Source organism: Monodelphis domestica, chromosome 5, assembly GCF_027887165.1.
Source record: "Monodelphis domestica isolate mMonDom1 chromosome 5, mMonDom1.pri, whole genome shotgun sequence".
Classification (NCBI taxonomy): Eukaryota; Metazoa; Chordata; class Mammalia; order Didelphimorphia; family Didelphidae; genus Monodelphis; species Monodelphis domestica.
This window is the reverse complement of record NC_077231.1, coordinates 33,108,385-33,124,793: the sequence shown is the minus strand read 5'-3', so window position 1 is coordinate 33,124,793 and position 16,409 is coordinate 33,108,385. Positions and strand designations below refer to the sequence as shown.

Genomic DNA, 16,409 nt, shown 5'->3' with positions numbered 1-16,409 from the left:
GCAGGCATCAGATTTACAAAGCACTTTCCTTAGGATTGCACAGTGAGATGGATCACAAAGGTCTTACTGTTAACTTCTGACAATAAGAACAGCTCACACTTACAGGAAGACCTGAACTCAAGATCCTTATTGGTAGGGTGACCCTGACCCAGTCGATTAACTTCTGTTTGCCTCAGTTTCCTCATTAGTAAAATGGGGACAATAATAGCATAGCACCTACTTCCCAGGATTGCTATGAAGACCAAATGAGACAATAATTGTGAAGCCCTTAGAATAGTGCCAGCACATATAGACATCTATAAATGTTACTTATGATGATTATAAAGATGATGTTTTCTCACATGAGCCTCTCAATAAAGCCAAGAGATAGGCTCTGTAATGTGATTACCCTGGTTTTACAGCCTAATGAGGTAGGTATTATGGGCATCAGACTCCTCATCAAAAAAAACAAACCCTCACCTTCTGTCTTAGAATCAATACTAAGTATTTGTACCAAGGCAAAAGAGTGGTATGAGTTAGGCAATGGGGTTAAGTGACTTGCTCAGGGTCACACCGCTAGGAAGTGTCTGAAGCCAGATTTGAACCAGGACCTCCTGTCTCTAAGCCTGGCTCTCTGCCCACTGAGCCACCCAGCTGCCCTGAATCTTCATTTTATAGAGGTTAAGCCTCTTGACTATGGCCATCTAGTTATTAAAGGTTCAGGCTGAAATGTGCACTTAACTGTCCTTGGCTCTAATGCAGGGACACTACCAGACTGGACTTCAAGGCAATGTGCTCTATCCACTGTGGTATCTAGCTGCATTTATTAAGGGTTTACTATGCACCAGACTCTGTGCTAGATGCTGAGGATATGAATAGAAGCAAGCAAGATAATCCCTGCCCTTGAGGAGCTTATATTCCTTTAAAAAAAAAAGATATTTCCCCCCATTACATGTAATATCCATTTTCCAATGTGTTTTCTGAAGTGCTAAGGTCCAAATCGTCCCCCTCTCCCTTCCCTCTCTTTTCCTGGCGATGGCAAGTAATTCATATATTATCAGGCAAAACATATTTCCACATTGCTCCTTGTGGCAAGTGAATGCTCATATAGAACCAACCCCCCCCAAACAAAAACACAAATAAACTAAGGTGACAAACTGTATGCTTGGATCTGCACTCCGACTCCCACAGTTCTTTCTCATGAGCCCCTCCGAGTTGTCCTGGAACATTGTATGCTGTTAGTAGCAAAGTCTGTCACATTTGATCATTCCGCAGTATTACTGTTACTGTGTACAATGATCTCCTGGTTCTGCTCACTTCACTCTGCATCAGTTCATGGAGTTCTTTCCATTTTTCCCCTGAAATCATCCTGCTCCGCATTCCTTACAGCACAATAGTATTCCATCACCATCAAATACCACAACTTCTTCAGCCATTCCCTAATTGATGGGCATCCCCTCCATTTCCACCACAAAAAGAGCTGCTATAAATATTTTTGTGCAAATAGGCCCTTCCTCCTCCTTTAAAAAAAGGATTAAGAACTAGTAGTAATATTACTGGATTAAAGGGTATGCACTGTATTATAACCCTTTGGGCACAGTTCCAAATTGCCCTTGTGCAGATGGAAAATTTGCAACACCTGAGCCACATTCCCAGCATCCTTTTAAGTTACGTCCTCAAGGATGCTTAGGAGGTAGGAGATAAATTTGTGGGAGATCCACACTGCGGGGCTCTTTTTTCAGAACTTGGGCTTTTGGTAAAGTGCTGCAGGTGGGAGTCTCTGGCTCTCTCTTTGCTCTGCTCACTTGACTCAAAGAACCTTTTTCTTTCCCCTCTCTTTTGATTTATTAAAAATCCTATATATTTTTAAGTACTAGGAATATTGATTCATTTTTACTCCTACACATTTTTGGCAACCACAAGGCTATACCAGAACTAGAGGAACCAGATTTCTTCTCCTGCCATGGTCTTCCCTCTCCTCTTTTCCTTCTCCCTTTGGGAAACCTTCAAAGCTTTCTCAGGCTCATTGCCTACACCTGCCCAGCAGGAGAGCCGGGTAGCGGCGTCTCTCCCTCACAGAGGCTGCTCCTGCCAACTCCTTCTGCTGTTACTGCTGCTTGATGTTGCTGCTACTGGTAGGCTTTAAACTCCCTGCCCCAAACCCCAGCCCAGCAGAGGGGGATCCATTTTCCCTTTTCAGGGGGTCCTGGTCCTCTCTCCTTCTTCCAAAACACCCCAACACTCCATCCACAGCACTATCAACTTGTGGCCTCTGAGATCCTTCCCATCCCTGACATGTGTGTGTCCTTAGCAGACCGAACTCCCTCCGTGGGCCAGGACATGGCAGCTGCAGATAAGGTAGAAGGTCTCATCGGAGTCTGAGTGAGGATCAGGAGCCAGGGGAGCCCAAAGATTTCTTTGGGGGTGGTTTGGGAGCCCGGCTGGGCTAGGGTGGAGAGGTCAACTTTCTTGAAGCACGTCCCTCTAATGGAGCCACTTCTGGGGAACAAAACACAAAGTTGCCCGAGAACAGGGAAGAGGAATTTATTGGATACTCCGAAATCAAGACCCGGGAAAGGGAGAGAGTACAGGCAGGGGGCAACCAGCAGAAGCTCACTGAGATCTATTCAAGGGGGTTTTAATAGCCAACAGTTAGGGGAGAACAGCAACCTAGCTGACCCCACCTAGCAGCTACACCTCCCACAAGAAGCTAGATGGAAACCCTTCAAAGGTCCCAATTTACACCCAGAGCCAGAACTGTGAGGGGCTGGGTGGGAAGGGCAGAGAAGGAGGAAGAAGGTGCATTTTGCAACTCCTGTAATGTCTGTAGAGGGGCTAAGGGTGAGGCAAGGGCTCCCTTTACAAAAAGTCCCTTCCCCCAAAAGCAATGGTACCATTTTTTGAAGGGATGGTCAGGGAATTTGAGCCCCACTGCCTAATGGATGGGGGATAATGAGGAACCTGGTCCTGGCTTGGGGAGTAGGCTCCTTCAAGAAATAAAGATATGAGGCTAGAGAAGCTGGGAAAGGCTGCTCAGAAGATAGAGCTGCACAACTAGAAACTCCTTTCCATTTTTCTTTCCCACCTCCCTTCGTCCCTGCCAGGGGCATTTTCAGGTCTCCCAATAATTCTGCCTCCAGTTCCCAAGGTTAGGTCTTGGGTCTGCCTTCTGATTTCTAGGAGGTAGGGAAGGGGATACGAGCTATCTACAGTTGAAGCATGGGACATCTAGGCAAATCGAACCGAACGGCTGCTCCGGCTGAAACTTTGGGTGCCAGTGTTGACCGCCATGTTCCCACTACTCTGGGCGCTGCAGACACTGCCTGCTACTGACCGAGAGCCTGACACACAAAGATCTCTGCAGACGACCCCACCCCGGGAGCTGCTCACACCTGCCAGGTAGGAGGAAATCAGAGGGTAAGTTATCTCTGGGTTATCACCAAGTATGACCCCACAGCCTGAGTTTGGGGATGGAAAGTCCTGCTAACTCAGGTGTCAGGAGAAGGGAATAGGAAGGTGTCTTCCTTGGTCCCACATGCATAGCTAGTCTAACCCTAATCCCTCCTGCTGCAAGGAGAGACCATTTGATTTTAGATACTGAGTTGGAAGGGACCTTTGAGGTCATCTAGTCTAACTCCTATTTTATAGAGGAGGAAGCCGTGACCTAACGAGCCCACGATTACCCTGAAAGCCACACAGCTGAGTTTCTCAAAGAGGTCCTCTTAGCATTTTAGGGTTCACACCTCCCTTTCCTTCTAGGGAGTACAAATTAGCCACATCTTGCACATGAGGAAACAGGTTGAGAAAAGTGAGATGACTTGGCCAGGATCACACTCAAAAGAAAAATGGCCAGGCTTGCAACCCATTGGTCATTGGAAATCTTGGAAAGATCCTGAGATAGGATCATCATCCCATTGAAGTCTAGACTGATTAACATCCTGTGTTACTGTCACTCCTGTCCGCCCATTTCCTCCTGTGGTCTAACTTGACTCTTTCCTTCAGGACCTCTGTTACTTACAGACATTCATGGCACCAACACCTTCACACAACCTGGGAAGAAGAACAGAACATTAGATGGGAAGTGGGTGAGATGTAGCTTTTGCAAAAAAATATTTGGCCCCAAATGCTGATGCTCCCTCTTCCAAAGGATCTAATTAGAGCTTTGTGTAGAGGGGGGCGAACTAAAGATAATTATGCTCATGGTAATCCTGAGTCTGGACCTATGGAGGGGAGAATGGAGAATCATTGTATAGACAGGATAGGGCTCGTCCAAGGGATTCACCTTTGCTCCTCTCCCTCTAGCAGCCGTTTATAGGTGGTGATCTCAATGTCTAGCCCCAGCTTGGAGTTCATGACCTCTTGGTACTCCTTCAGCAGACAAGCCATGTCCTGCTTGGCCTTCTGTAGGGCACCCTCCAGCTCAGCCAGCTTGCAGCGGGCATCATTGAGGGCAGCTTCTCCCTGCTGTTCAGACTGTGTCACAGCAGCCTCCAGCTTGCAATTCTGCGAGAATATAAGAATCAAGGAGGAAAACAGGTTGTCAAATTGTCCTGGAATCACAGGCCCCTCAGGGAGGCAATTCTTATTATTCTTTTATCTTTCACTGAAATTCTACCATTCCTCTCCTTCCTTTCCTTCTTCCCACTCCGGAATGCCTATATTCACATCAACTAGACTAGCTTCTTTCCAGAACATTCCACAGCATCCTTTTGTCATTTTTCTTAGTGTATCACCAAGATGGACCTGTAGCAAAGTTCTGTGTAGCATCTAAACTGAATTCCTCTTGCCACAACCTAACAGAATTCCTTTTATTTTTGGAGAGTAATTGGTGTCTGCACCTGGCACTTGGCATTCTCCACCTCAGCAGTCAATCTCTGGATAGTCCGATTCAGCTCATTGATCTCCTCCTTGGTCTTTCGAAGACTTTCTCCATGTCGGATGATGGTGGCCTTCATTTCCTCACACTGAAAAGGGGTGGAAGTGTTAAATCCTCACACATAGATATATGAACACACATTTCATCTAGTCTCCCTAGGGAAGAAGACTCCGTACCTTCCCCAGGGAAGAGCAGAGCGATCGAATGGGAAAATCCTTCTCCATCCCTCTCACTGCTGCTAGGCAATCGTTACGGTACCTCTCTCATCAAAGCCCTATCTTACTCTGCACAGCAGTTCTTCCAAACCTTTCCATCCCTCCTCAAGCCTTCTGCCCATACACTCTCAGATAAGAACCTTTCTTCCAATTTTACAAACACTTGAGGCCCCTTCTATTCCCTCTTCCTCAGCTCATAGTATTCATATTTCTTTTGCCTCTTTTACCTCCTCTTTTACCCCTGTTTTACCCGTTTTACACGATGAGGAGGCTTTATTCCACACCAAGGGTAATTCCTCTATCTGCTCAAGTGATCCCATTCCATTTTGTCTCCTCCAACAGATTGCCTCCTCTTTTACCCTATTCTAGCACTCATTTTTCTCTTCATTTCCTCACTGCCTACATACATGCTCAGATCTCCCAAATCCGCAAAAACTCTCACTTGATCTTCTATTTCCACAACTAGCCTATGTCCCTTCTGCCCTTTGTGACTGAACTTGAAAAGGCCACCTTCAACAGGTGCCTCGGCTTTGTCTCATCTCATTCTCTTCTTAACCCGCACAGTACTGCTCTTTCCAAAGTGACCAGTGATTTCCTAGTTCTTAAACCCAATGGCTTTTTCTCGTTCTCATTCTCCTTGACCTTTCGTTTTAGCCTTTGACACTGTCCATTACCTTCTCCTCCTTGATACTCCCTTCTCTCTGTGTTTTTTGGACACTGCTCTGTCCCAGCTCTCTTCTTCCCTATCTGACTGCTCCTTCTCAATCTCCTTTGTTGGTTCCTCCTCCAGATACTGCCCTCTATCCATAGGTGTCCTACAGGGCTCTATCCTGGGACCTCCCCCTCTTCTCCCTCACTTGATGTTCTCCTCAGCTATGTGGATGTAGCTCCCATCTCTAAGCTGATGATTTGCACATCAACTTTTGCTTTGATCTTTCTGCTGACCTCCAAACTTGCATCTTCAACTGTTTTTCAGACATCTTGAATTGGATGTCCAATAAGCATCTTAACATGTCCAAAACAGAAACTCCTTATCGTCCTTAAGCCCTCCCTCCTAACTTCCTTATTATACTGTAGAGGACAATATCATCTTCCCAGTCCCTCAGGCTCAAAACCTAGCTATCGTCTTCAACTCCTCGGTATCTCTCACCTCCTATCAATTTTATCCTGTCAAGTTTACCATGCCAGTGTTTTTCAAGTATACCTTCTTCTCTCTTCTGACACTGTCAACTCTCTGGTGCAAACTTTTATCACTTCATGTCTGAACTTTTGCAATAGTCTGTTGATGGGTAGACCTGCTTCAGCTCTCAAGTGTCTCTCCAATCCCCCATCCAACCACCAAAATGATTTTCTTAAAATGCAGATCTGACCATGCCACATCGTACTTCAAACTTCAGTGGCTCCCTATTGCCCCTAGTAACAAGCACAAAATCCCTCTTTGGTATCTGCTGCTCTTCCTAAGCTCTTCCCCCTTGACCTTTTCAGTCTTCATACCCCTTACTCCCTGCCATGTATTCTTTAATCCAGTGACACTGATCTTTTGGATCCAGGCATTTTCTCTGGCTGTCTCTGATGTCTGGAGTACTCTCCCTCCTCATCTCTGCCTACTGACTTCTCTGGCTTCCTATCTTCTACAGGAAGGCTTTCCCAACTTCTCTTATTTTCTTATTCACTCCATGTATTTCCCTTTTGTCATATCTATATCTATATCTTGTTTATACATATTTATTTAGTTGTTGTCTCCCCCATTACATGTGAGCTTCTTGAAAGCATGAACTATCTGTTGCTTTTTTTATGTATGCCCAAAGCTTAGGCATAAAGTTGACAGGTAGATGTCATAGTGGATAGAGTATGGGGCCTGGAATCAGAAAGACTTGAGTTCAAATCTGGCCTCAGACACTCTTGGCAAGTCACAATTGCTGTTTGCCTCAGTTTCCTTATCTGTAAAATAGGGGTAATATCAGCACCCACCTCCCAGGTGAAGATCAAATAAGATAATAACTGTGAAGAGCTTAGCAGAGGTCCTGGTACATAGTAAGTGCTATATAAATGGTAGCTATTAAAATAATTAATAATAATAATAATAATATTTTTTACTGACTTATTTCTAGTAGGTGATATTTAGGCCCATTCACCTTGCTACGGTACCAGGACTCAGCCTCAGCTCGGCTGCGCCTGGCAACGTCATCATATTGAGCCTTGATCTCAGCAATGACACAGTCCATGTTGAGTTCTCGGCTGTTGTCCATCTTCACCACGACAGAGGTGTCTGAGATGTGGGACTGCAGAACTTGGATTTCCTGAGGGAAGGGTCACAAAGGCTTATTCAGAATAGACTCCCATCTCTCTAAAGCTGCCCCTCAAGTCCTCCCTCTCCTTTCCCTTATTATATATGCCTCTGTTGCTCAGATCCTCAGAAACTCCCTACCCAGCCCCACAGCCCCACAGAAACTCACCAAAAAAGGGAGAAGGCTACCCAGGGACGTTGCATTTCTGTTATGACCTACAGATTTCTTATAATACCCTTCCTGACTTTCCAGTGGACCTTTTGCCTAATTTTGATCTGACTCACAGGTTCTGCAGAGATTCTTTATCTCTACCTATCATCTGTATTCTTTTGGGTCCTGGACTTGTGCCCGAGCTCAATTCCTTGGCAAGTTCTTGCTGTTTATACCCATCTCCATAGTAATCATGAATAACACAGGTTGTCTAGAGTATGATGAAGGAAAATGACCTCAAATGATTTTCTACTCCCCAAGTTTCCATTAGAAAACTCTTCATGATGCATTTTTGTATCCCCTCCAACCCCCTTGAATCACTGGCTGCCATCTTATACTTGACTGGCTCCATAACTCAGAAGCTAGGAACCCTTTCCACCATCTGGCCATCTTCCATCACCCTCTTCCTGTATTCCTAACCCTAACCCTACCCCTCCTCACCAACTCATACAGAGCCCTCAAGAAATTAGTTTCCTCCGTCAGGGCCTCTGCGTTGGCCTCCAGGTCTGATTTTCGGAGGTAGGCAAAATCCACATCCTGCAGAGGAGAAATGGAGATTAGAGAGCTTGTGGCAGATCCTCTCGCTATCCTTCCCTTCAAAAGTAACTTCCCCGCCAACCTTCCGGAGTTTATATATCCTCTATCTCAGGAATGTTGTGAGAAAAACAGTCATTTAACCTTGCTTGCCAAAGCTTTCTCGTCTGTAAAATGATCTGGAGAGGGAAATGACAAAACACCCCAGCATCTTTGCCAAGAAACCCCCTAATTGGGGCCATGAAAAGTTGGACACTATTGAAACAACTGAACAACAACAGTAGCATCATCAGCATCATCAGCATCATTGATACTTCTTTCATTTCTTTGCAGCTAGGGTGCCCTGTGTGTGATGTTGGCAAAGTCAAATGGCCTCCTTTGAGGTCTTAGGGTTCCAGTATATTTCCCAGGAGGGACATATCCTCTCCTTTTTCTAGTCTAGGGTGTCCTGGGCCTCAGCACTCACCTTCTTTAGTATCACAAACTCGTTCTCTGCTGTTGCCCTCAGGGCTACCTCCTCTTCATATCTAGGGGGGGAAATAGAGTAAGAATCCCAGAAACTGAAAGTTCTCTCTACGTTCAGAGTTTGAGCAGAAATAGAAAGAAAGAAAGGAAGGAAGGAAAGAAGGGAGGAAGGAAAGGTGTATTTGGAGAATGGCTAAACTTTACCCCCAGAAAGTGGCAGCCTTCCGATCTTCAGATCTCGAGGACCCTAGATTTCTTGGAATCAAAGAGCTCATGGAATTCAAGTATTCTTGGGCTGTGAAAGAGACCTCAAGAGGCAATTTTCCCCAACCATCATGCTCTAGAATGCCCAACCACACCACCCCCACCCTCAAGAAAACTTCCTAAAAATTAAAGCAGAAGTCCAGAAGTCCTCATTACTCTCCATGTTCTAATCCTTCCTGTGGGAGGAAGTCCTCCTGCTGAAGTGCCAGGTTGAATCTTCCTCCTCTCAGGAGACTCTTGCCTGGAAACCGGAATTTGTTTTCTCTCCTTCATCTAGACTATAAGCCTGTGGCGAGTAGTAGGCAGAGACATATCTCCTCCCTTTATGTTCTGCCTCAGTGATGAGCACCTTTAGAAAGTTCTCAGGGGATGTTGCTGCTGGTTGATGATGAAGTCCAAGATCTTTTTCTTTTATCTCAGCATATAGGGTTAGGAGAAGATAATATTTTGCATATGAAGAAATGGAAGCCTAGATGAGGAACTCTTTTAAGTGTGACTTTTAAAAAACCTCAACTTTCTGTCTTAGAAACAACAGATAGAAGGGCAAGGTCTAGGCAAATGGGGTAAAGGGATTTACCCAAGGTCACACAGCTAGGACGTGTCTGAGGCCAAATTTGAACCCAGGTTAATCCAATTCCAGGTATGGCATTCTATCTTTACTGTGCCACTGAACGGTCCCTAAAAGTGACTTTTTACAAGTGCACATGATTTTGGTGCTACATAATCATTGATGCTCATAAGCCATATTCTAAAGGAGAATTAGATGTGGAATTAAAGGACCTGAGTTCAAAGGTTGAATTTGCTATTTAATGACTGTGTGATCTTGATCAAGTCACTTCCCCTCTATGGGTGTGAGCTTTGTTATCTAAAAGATGAGAAGAATTAGACTAGCCTTTAATGGTCCCTTCTAGCTCTGTACCAATGTTCCTTTGACCCGAGGCAGTTTGCTCAAGGCACCAGTTTTTTCCTACAGATTCTATAATTACATTTTCTTCTTCCTGACTTACTGCCTGAAGATGCCCTGATAGAAAAGAAATCTTGCTTCAATAGAGAATTTGCTTACTCACTATCAGTCAGAAGATGCTCTTAATGTTGCCATTGCCATTCAGGAGCCAAGACAAAACACCCTTCGTGGAGCCCAGAGAGCTGAGAATTCTTTCTGTGATTAACCTCTCCCTGACTCCTTACCACCAGGGAAAGAGACTCCACAAATTCCTGTCCCCCTGTGCCTAGATGCCTGACAAGTTCCCAATGGGAAGTTCTTTTTTGTTGTTTAACTTGAATCCTTCTCTAATTTCTATCGTTCTTTCCACAAGCATTCACCTCTTCTTTTTTCCCTCCATCAAAATATTATTCTATTTTCCCAACTCCTTGTGGAAACAATTTTTAAATTGAATTTTATTTTTGTAGAATTTTTGGCAATTGTTTTCTGACATTTTGCCATTCAAATTCTCTCTCTCCTTCCCAGAAGTGGTAAACTATATCAGGACTTTCATGTAATACATTATTAGAAACAGTTTTTAACATTTACTTTCTGACTTGTCGAGATCCCAACTGTCTCCCTCCCTCCATCCCTTCCCCTATTCTGGAGACAGGGAGTAATCTGACATAGATTATACATGTGCTATCATGCAATACATACTTCTTTACTTATCTTATTCTAAAAGAAGACACATAGGGGGCAGCTTGGTAGCTCAGTGGATTGACACTTCCTAGCTGTGTGACCTTGGGCAAGTCATTTAACCCCCATTGCCTAGCCCTTACCACTCTTCTGCCTTGGAACCAATACACAATATTGATTCCAAGATGGAAGGTAAGGGTTTAAAAAAAAATAAAAGAAGACACATATCACACAGAGAAGAAAAAAACTCATGAAGGAAATTAAGTGGAAAATGGTATGCTTCAATCTGCATTCAGACTCAATCAGTTCAACACTCACCTCTTCCTGTAGCCTTCCAGAACCTCCTGGATGTGATTGAACTCAGCTGCCAGGCGTCCACTGTCAGCTTCCACACACTCCAGCTCTCTCTTCAGGGTCTCCATGTAGCCATTGAACAGAGGCTCCAAGTTGCTCTCGCAGCACTTCCGATTTTGGTAGAATTTCCACTTAGTCTCCAAGAGCTTGTTCTGTTGCTCTAGAAATCGAACCTGCCATCCCAAGGAAGGGAAAAGTCATCGGGGACAGTCAGAGGGAGAGGATGCCTCAGCAGCCCTTGGAAAGCATGGACAAACGGATCGGAATAAAAGCAAATGTTGACAAAAGGCCAGAGACCAAGACAACTTCTCGGGCGAATGTTCTCATTCCTACCCCTTCTCCTTAGAGTAGAGGCTCAACCTGTGATTACATTGTGGTTGGCTAAGGACTTCTCCCCCCTTCCCTATGAAGGTCTTTAGCATCTTCCCATCTTAGAGAAATGCCCAGAGTGGAGAGGAGAGACTTGCACAGTCTCATGTAGCCAAGGCTTCCTGGCTATGAGGCTAGCTCTCTCTCCATTGCACATCCTACTGGGATGGCCCACTGGCCAAGGACAATCAGGAGCTGATGGGCCTCACCTAGGAGGCCAGGCAAATATTTCAAGATGTGAGGTTGTTAACAAATTGTGGAACAGTAGAAAGAGAACTCAATCTAGATTCCAGCTCTGATTCTGTCATCTTTTTCTTTCTGTCTGGAAGTAGTTTCCTAACTAGGTAGGTGGAACAGTGGATAGAGAAGCCAGGCTTGGAGTCTGGAAGACTTGGGTTCAAGTCTGATCTCAAACACTTCCTAGCTGTGTGACCCTGAGCAAGCCATTGAACCCCATTTGCCTAATTCTTGACTTTCAGTATTAGAGCTGTTACTAGACCAGAAAGTCAGGGTCTAAAAAAATGAGGTGGTTGGACTAGAAGCAATGGGTGGGACTTGCCAGGAGGCAGATTTCTATGCTGTATGAGGAAGAAATTTCCCAAACAAATCAAGACTGTGCAAATGCCTTCAGGAGAGACATTTCTCCTCACTGGAGGAATTTAGGCAAAGGCTGGATCAATCACTTATCAGGTCCTCTAGGGCAGGGGGGATTCCTATGCATGTCTTGGACAAGATGATCTTTGGAACTGTGATTCTGGGACTAGATGATCCCTGAGGCTCCTTTCAATTCTAACACCGCAGGGCTCTATGCTTCCATGTGGAAATAGTAGAGAGAGTTGCTTGGTTGCACAGGACATCCTCTCTCTTCATCTCTTGGAGCCCCTAGCTCCTTGAGGCCAGACTATTGCATTTTGGTCTTTGGGTCTCCAGTGTCTAGTTCACTGCTCAACACACAATAAGTTCTTGCTGAATTGAATTGAGATGGAGCTCATCTCTTGGGTTTCTCTAGCCACTCTCATCGCCTACCTTTTGGAAGCTCAATGGGGAAATTAAAGGAATTATTACCCAGCAAAAAGAAGCGACAAATTTTATCCCCATCTCCCCAAACACTCATTCCTGTTTTCCAGGTGAATGACAGGTAATTGTTCATCTGCTAACAGCAGAGCCATTACTGACCCATCTTCTTTCTCTCTGCCATGAGCTCTCTCTTCTCAGAAAATATTATCAGCTTCTATTTGTATAGCCTTTATACGTTCCAGAATCCTTTCATATTCGTGATTTTATCTTCACAATAGCTCCCATGAAGGAGAAATGTGGGACAGTTATTATAGTTCCATTTTACAGATGAAGACCCTGAGACTTAGAGACATGAATGATTTCTCCAGTGTCTCACAGCTAGCATTCGTTGGAGCTAAGACTGGAACCCAGGTTTCCAGAAGAAAGCATTCTTTTTCTTAACCACACTAGGGATTATTTGCGCAGTAAAATATACAATACTAGTATGTGCATTTTGGAACTTGTAAATGCGTATCCCTTTCCAACTGTATTTCCCTTAGGACCCTTGCAAGGAGTCTCTGTGCTCTCTTGGCTGACCTATCTATCCATTGCCTCCTTAAACTTTCATTTGTGTTTCTCAAAGACTGCTAGATCTGGAAGGGACCCTAGAGACTGTTTAGTCCAAATCTTCCATTTTGCTGTGGAGTCCTTCCCTCCTTCTCAACGACTCTTTTCTGAGCCCCCACCAAGACCCCTGGGAAGGTATCCCCATCTCTGTGTTTGAGCCTTTCTTGCCCAAGGATGGGAGGGAGCGTGGAAGAGTGGCTCAGAGTCTTGGGCTGGGGATTCTACCCTAACTGGGGCAGGGAAGGAGGTAGCAATGACTGAGCCTCTGGACATTGGCCTTATGGGTCTTTGTTAGATCCTATAGGATCAGAGGCTTTAAAGCTGAACTAAAGGATCTTGAATGCCATCTAGTTCCGTCCTTCATTTTCCCCAAAGGGGAAACAGAGGCTCAGAGGGGGCTGGTACAAATTCTGCCTGCCCTAGGGAAGTTGTCTGACCCCAGTTCACCTTGTCGATGAAGGCAGCAAACTTGCTGTTGAGGCACTTGATCTGCTCCTTCTCCTCATGCTTCACACACTGGGCATTGGGGTCCATCTCCAGGTTGAGGGGGGTCAGGAGGCTCTCGTTGACAGACACAGTGGTGATGCAGGGGGGGCTGGGTCCACACACCCCCCCAGAGCGGTAGCCAAAGCTGCGGCCACAGGAGCCAGCCCTGTAGCCCCCACAGATGCTGCGGCTGCCAAAGCCGGTCAGTCCCCTGTAGCAGGACACCCCTCGGTAGGGAGCAGCGCTGATGCAGCAGCGGTCACCCATCCTAGGCACGTAGGCTGAGTAGGAGCTGACGTTCTGGACTCTGCAGCTGGTACTGGAGCGGAAAGAACGGCGGGACATGGTGCTCTGGAGAAGAGGGAAAAGGCCAAAGAGGAGGTGGCACTGGGCTGTCTTTAGGAAGCTGATGCCATCCCTTTCCCTTATATTTCCCAGCCCCATGGGGTTGGGCTGCATAAAAAGACTGAGGAAGCATTTATGAGCGTGAAGGGTTCGTTCCTCACTCCTTGTATAGTCAGTATTTGTTCTGGGGACTCCACCTTCTCCCCACCATGGGGGCAGATATCAAAGCTGACTTAGGCTGTCTGTCAGTCCCTATAAAATAGCATCCTTCTTCTGCCTTTGTTTTATAGAGTGCAGGGAAAATTAAAAAACAATTTCTGCCCTGGTGCCCCTAATTGGGCTCTGGGAAGATGGGCCTTTCTCTCTCTGTAGGACATCTGAGCCAGCAAGCAGAAGATGGAGGCTAGAAGCCATCCAGAGTGGATGGGGCTTCTGGGATGTCTGAGCTGATGACCCTTGGATGAGGTATGAATCATGCCGACTCCTTCTTGCACAAATCTTACCTCATTTCCTAACTCAGCTCCATTCCCTTCTCTTCCCAGGAGGCTTTCTCTGATCAATCCCATCATGCCTCAGATGTGACCCTTCACATTGATTTCCTTTTAGCATTTTTTATGCTCCGTTTGCCAGGGCTTTGTGGTCTTGCGCAAGCCCATTTATATTTTATTTTGTATTAAGTTTAACTCCTTTTCAGTAGAATGAAAGAGATCTATTTCTTCTAAGGGCAAAAAAAAAAGCAAAAAACACAACCATTTCTCTCCTCAGGATTTGTTCATCATTCTTTCTTTAATAAACTATTACTAGACACTTACCATGTAGATTATACTATGCACTAGGTGCTAGCGGAGACAGCTACAAATGCCTCCTTCTGGATGTCTTCCTGGTCTGCTTTCCCCCTTCTCAGGCCCCGATGTTCTCTGTTTCTGTGCCTTTGTGTTAAATTTCCCCCATGAGACCCGAGGCTTTCTGAAGGGAGGTCAAATCATAGACAGAAAATTAGAGTCGGGAGGGATCTTGGGGATCATCCTAACTAAACTCCAATTTTACAGGTGAAGAAAACGGAGGCTCAGAGAGGGAAAATTGCTTACTGAAGGTTTTGCCATTATTAAGTGGGAAAAAACGGGATTCAGAAGCACACCTTCTGACCCTGGATCTAGCTCTCTTTAGAGCTGGGTGAAAAGGCAGGTGCCATTTTGAGTAGAGGCTGGGAATGGATTCTTTGAGCCCTGTACCTGTTGGGGAAAACAAGCCTCATATTAAGTCCTCACCAATGAGTGTGGTCAGAGCTGAGTCCTCCTGGAGGAACAGAAGAAGTTCATAGCCCACAATAAGGGGAGTTGATGATGAGTTTAATTAGCAGAACCCTCTGACTGAAGACCGCAGCATCATTGCAGGGGAAGCCAGGCTCTTTTGCTTCCTTCCTTTACTTTTAACTTCTCAATGTCATTGTGCAAAATTCAGTTGACTCATAAAGTCCTAGAGAGTACGCTGTTTTAGTCCCTTGTCTGCCAGATGGCCAGCACTGAGCTGTCCTGGCTTTCCAGGGAAAGACCAGCCATTGCTACTCAGAACCTCCCATCCTAGATGTCCATTAAGTTCCCTATTAAGGTCGAATCTAGGAACCTTTTCCTTCCTCCAATTTTGGTCCAAACTGAGAGCCTTTAGTTGCAGATCAAGCCAGTTGCTTCAATTCAATTCAATGCCCTCTGTTAAAGATGGATTCAAGTTTTACTGCAAGGGAGACAGGAGAAGACTCTTCTGCCAAAAAATTCCTTTGGTTTCTTCATCTTCAGCTCCCCCTTCTCTACAGCCAACATCCCTAAAAAGATGAGTGATAGAAGACAGCTAGGTGGCTTACGGGGGTAGAGATCCAAGACCTGGAACTTGGAGGTCCTGGATTGAAATATGGCGCATGCAGCCCAAGGCAAGACACTTAACCCCATTGCCTAACCCTTACCTCCCTTCTACCTTGAAACTGCTCCTTCTATCTCTTCTAAGACTCAAGGCAAGGATTAAAAAAAAGAACCAATAAAGTTCGCTATATATATGCATACACTCACACACACACACACATATGTATATATATACACTCCATTTTTATTTTAGGTCTGGAGAGGATTTATTGCCTTTACCTCTCCCCATTTAGAGGAAATGGACCATTACTGTAGCATAGAGGGTTCAATGAAACATTGGAGAGGAGCAGAAGAAAACGGATGGTGATTTCAGCATAGGTGATAAAGACCTGGAATAAATCTTTCTATTTTCTGTTCTAAGTTCTCCTTCCATTTTTTCCCCTTAAAGGGGGAAAGTTTTAATTTTACTTTTTATCTTGTTTTATTTCCTCTAGCTTTTCTTGTAATTCTACTAGTCATGTCATTCTTTTCCTCTGAGACTTTCTTTGCATTTTTTGTTTTTATCTCTTGGATTTCTCTGATTCCGGGCGTTCTTTACCTGGTTTAAATAATTTTTTACAAACTATTTTGATAACATATTTAAATATAATTTTGTTTCTCTGTAATCTTAAAAAAACCCTTACCTTTGAACTTAAAATCAATATTATATATTAGTTCTAAGGCAAAAGAGCAGGAAGAGCTAGGAAATGGGGTTAAGTGACTTAGCTAGGAATTATCTGAGGCCATATATGAATCCAGGACCTCCTATCTTCAGACCTGACTCTCTATCCACTGATCTACTCAGGTGCCCCACTCTGTAATTTTTTGTATTTTATTTTATGCATTTTTCAAGTCAACAATCATATATTAGATGCTTACTATGTTCAC

General features: G+C 44.8%; 1 protein-coding gene across 1 annotated transcript; it reads right to left on the bottom strand.

Annotated features, from left to right (window-relative positions):
• Positions 1–2,512: 2,512 nt before the first annotated feature.
• On the bottom strand, positions 2,513–14,004 carry LOC130454799 (keratin, type II cuticular Hb1-like). Its single transcript, XM_056801000.1, has 9 exons — positions 13,246–14,004; positions 10,771–10,979; positions 8,569–8,629; positions 8,010–8,105; positions 7,206–7,370; positions 4,818–4,943; positions 4,262–4,482; positions 3,998–4,029; positions 2,513–3,371 (listed from the first exon to the last, which is right to left on the bottom strand). Exons 1-9 carry the CDS (start codon positions 13,741–13,743, stop codon positions 3,208–3,210), a joined length of 1,572 nt encoding a protein of 523 aa, XP_056656978.1. The 5' UTR covers positions 13,744–14,004; the 3' UTR covers positions 2,513–3,207.
• Positions 14,005–16,409: the final 2,405 nt, after the last annotated feature.

Bases quoted from the DNA above. Each gene is read 5' to 3' on its own strand.
- LOC130454799 (XM_056801000.1), bottom strand. From the start codon at position 13,743: ATGCAGCCCAACCCCATGGGGCTGGGAAATATAAGGGAAAGGGATGGC. The intron at 4,483-4,817 runs GTGCAGACACCA...ATATTCTCGCAG, and splicing joins TGGAGAATGCCAAGTGCCAG to AATTGCAAGCTGGAGGCTGC. The intron at 3,372-3,997 runs GTAAGTAACAGA...CCTACCTGGCAG, and splicing joins TGTTGGTGCCATGAATGTCT to GTGTGAGCAGCTCCCGGGGT.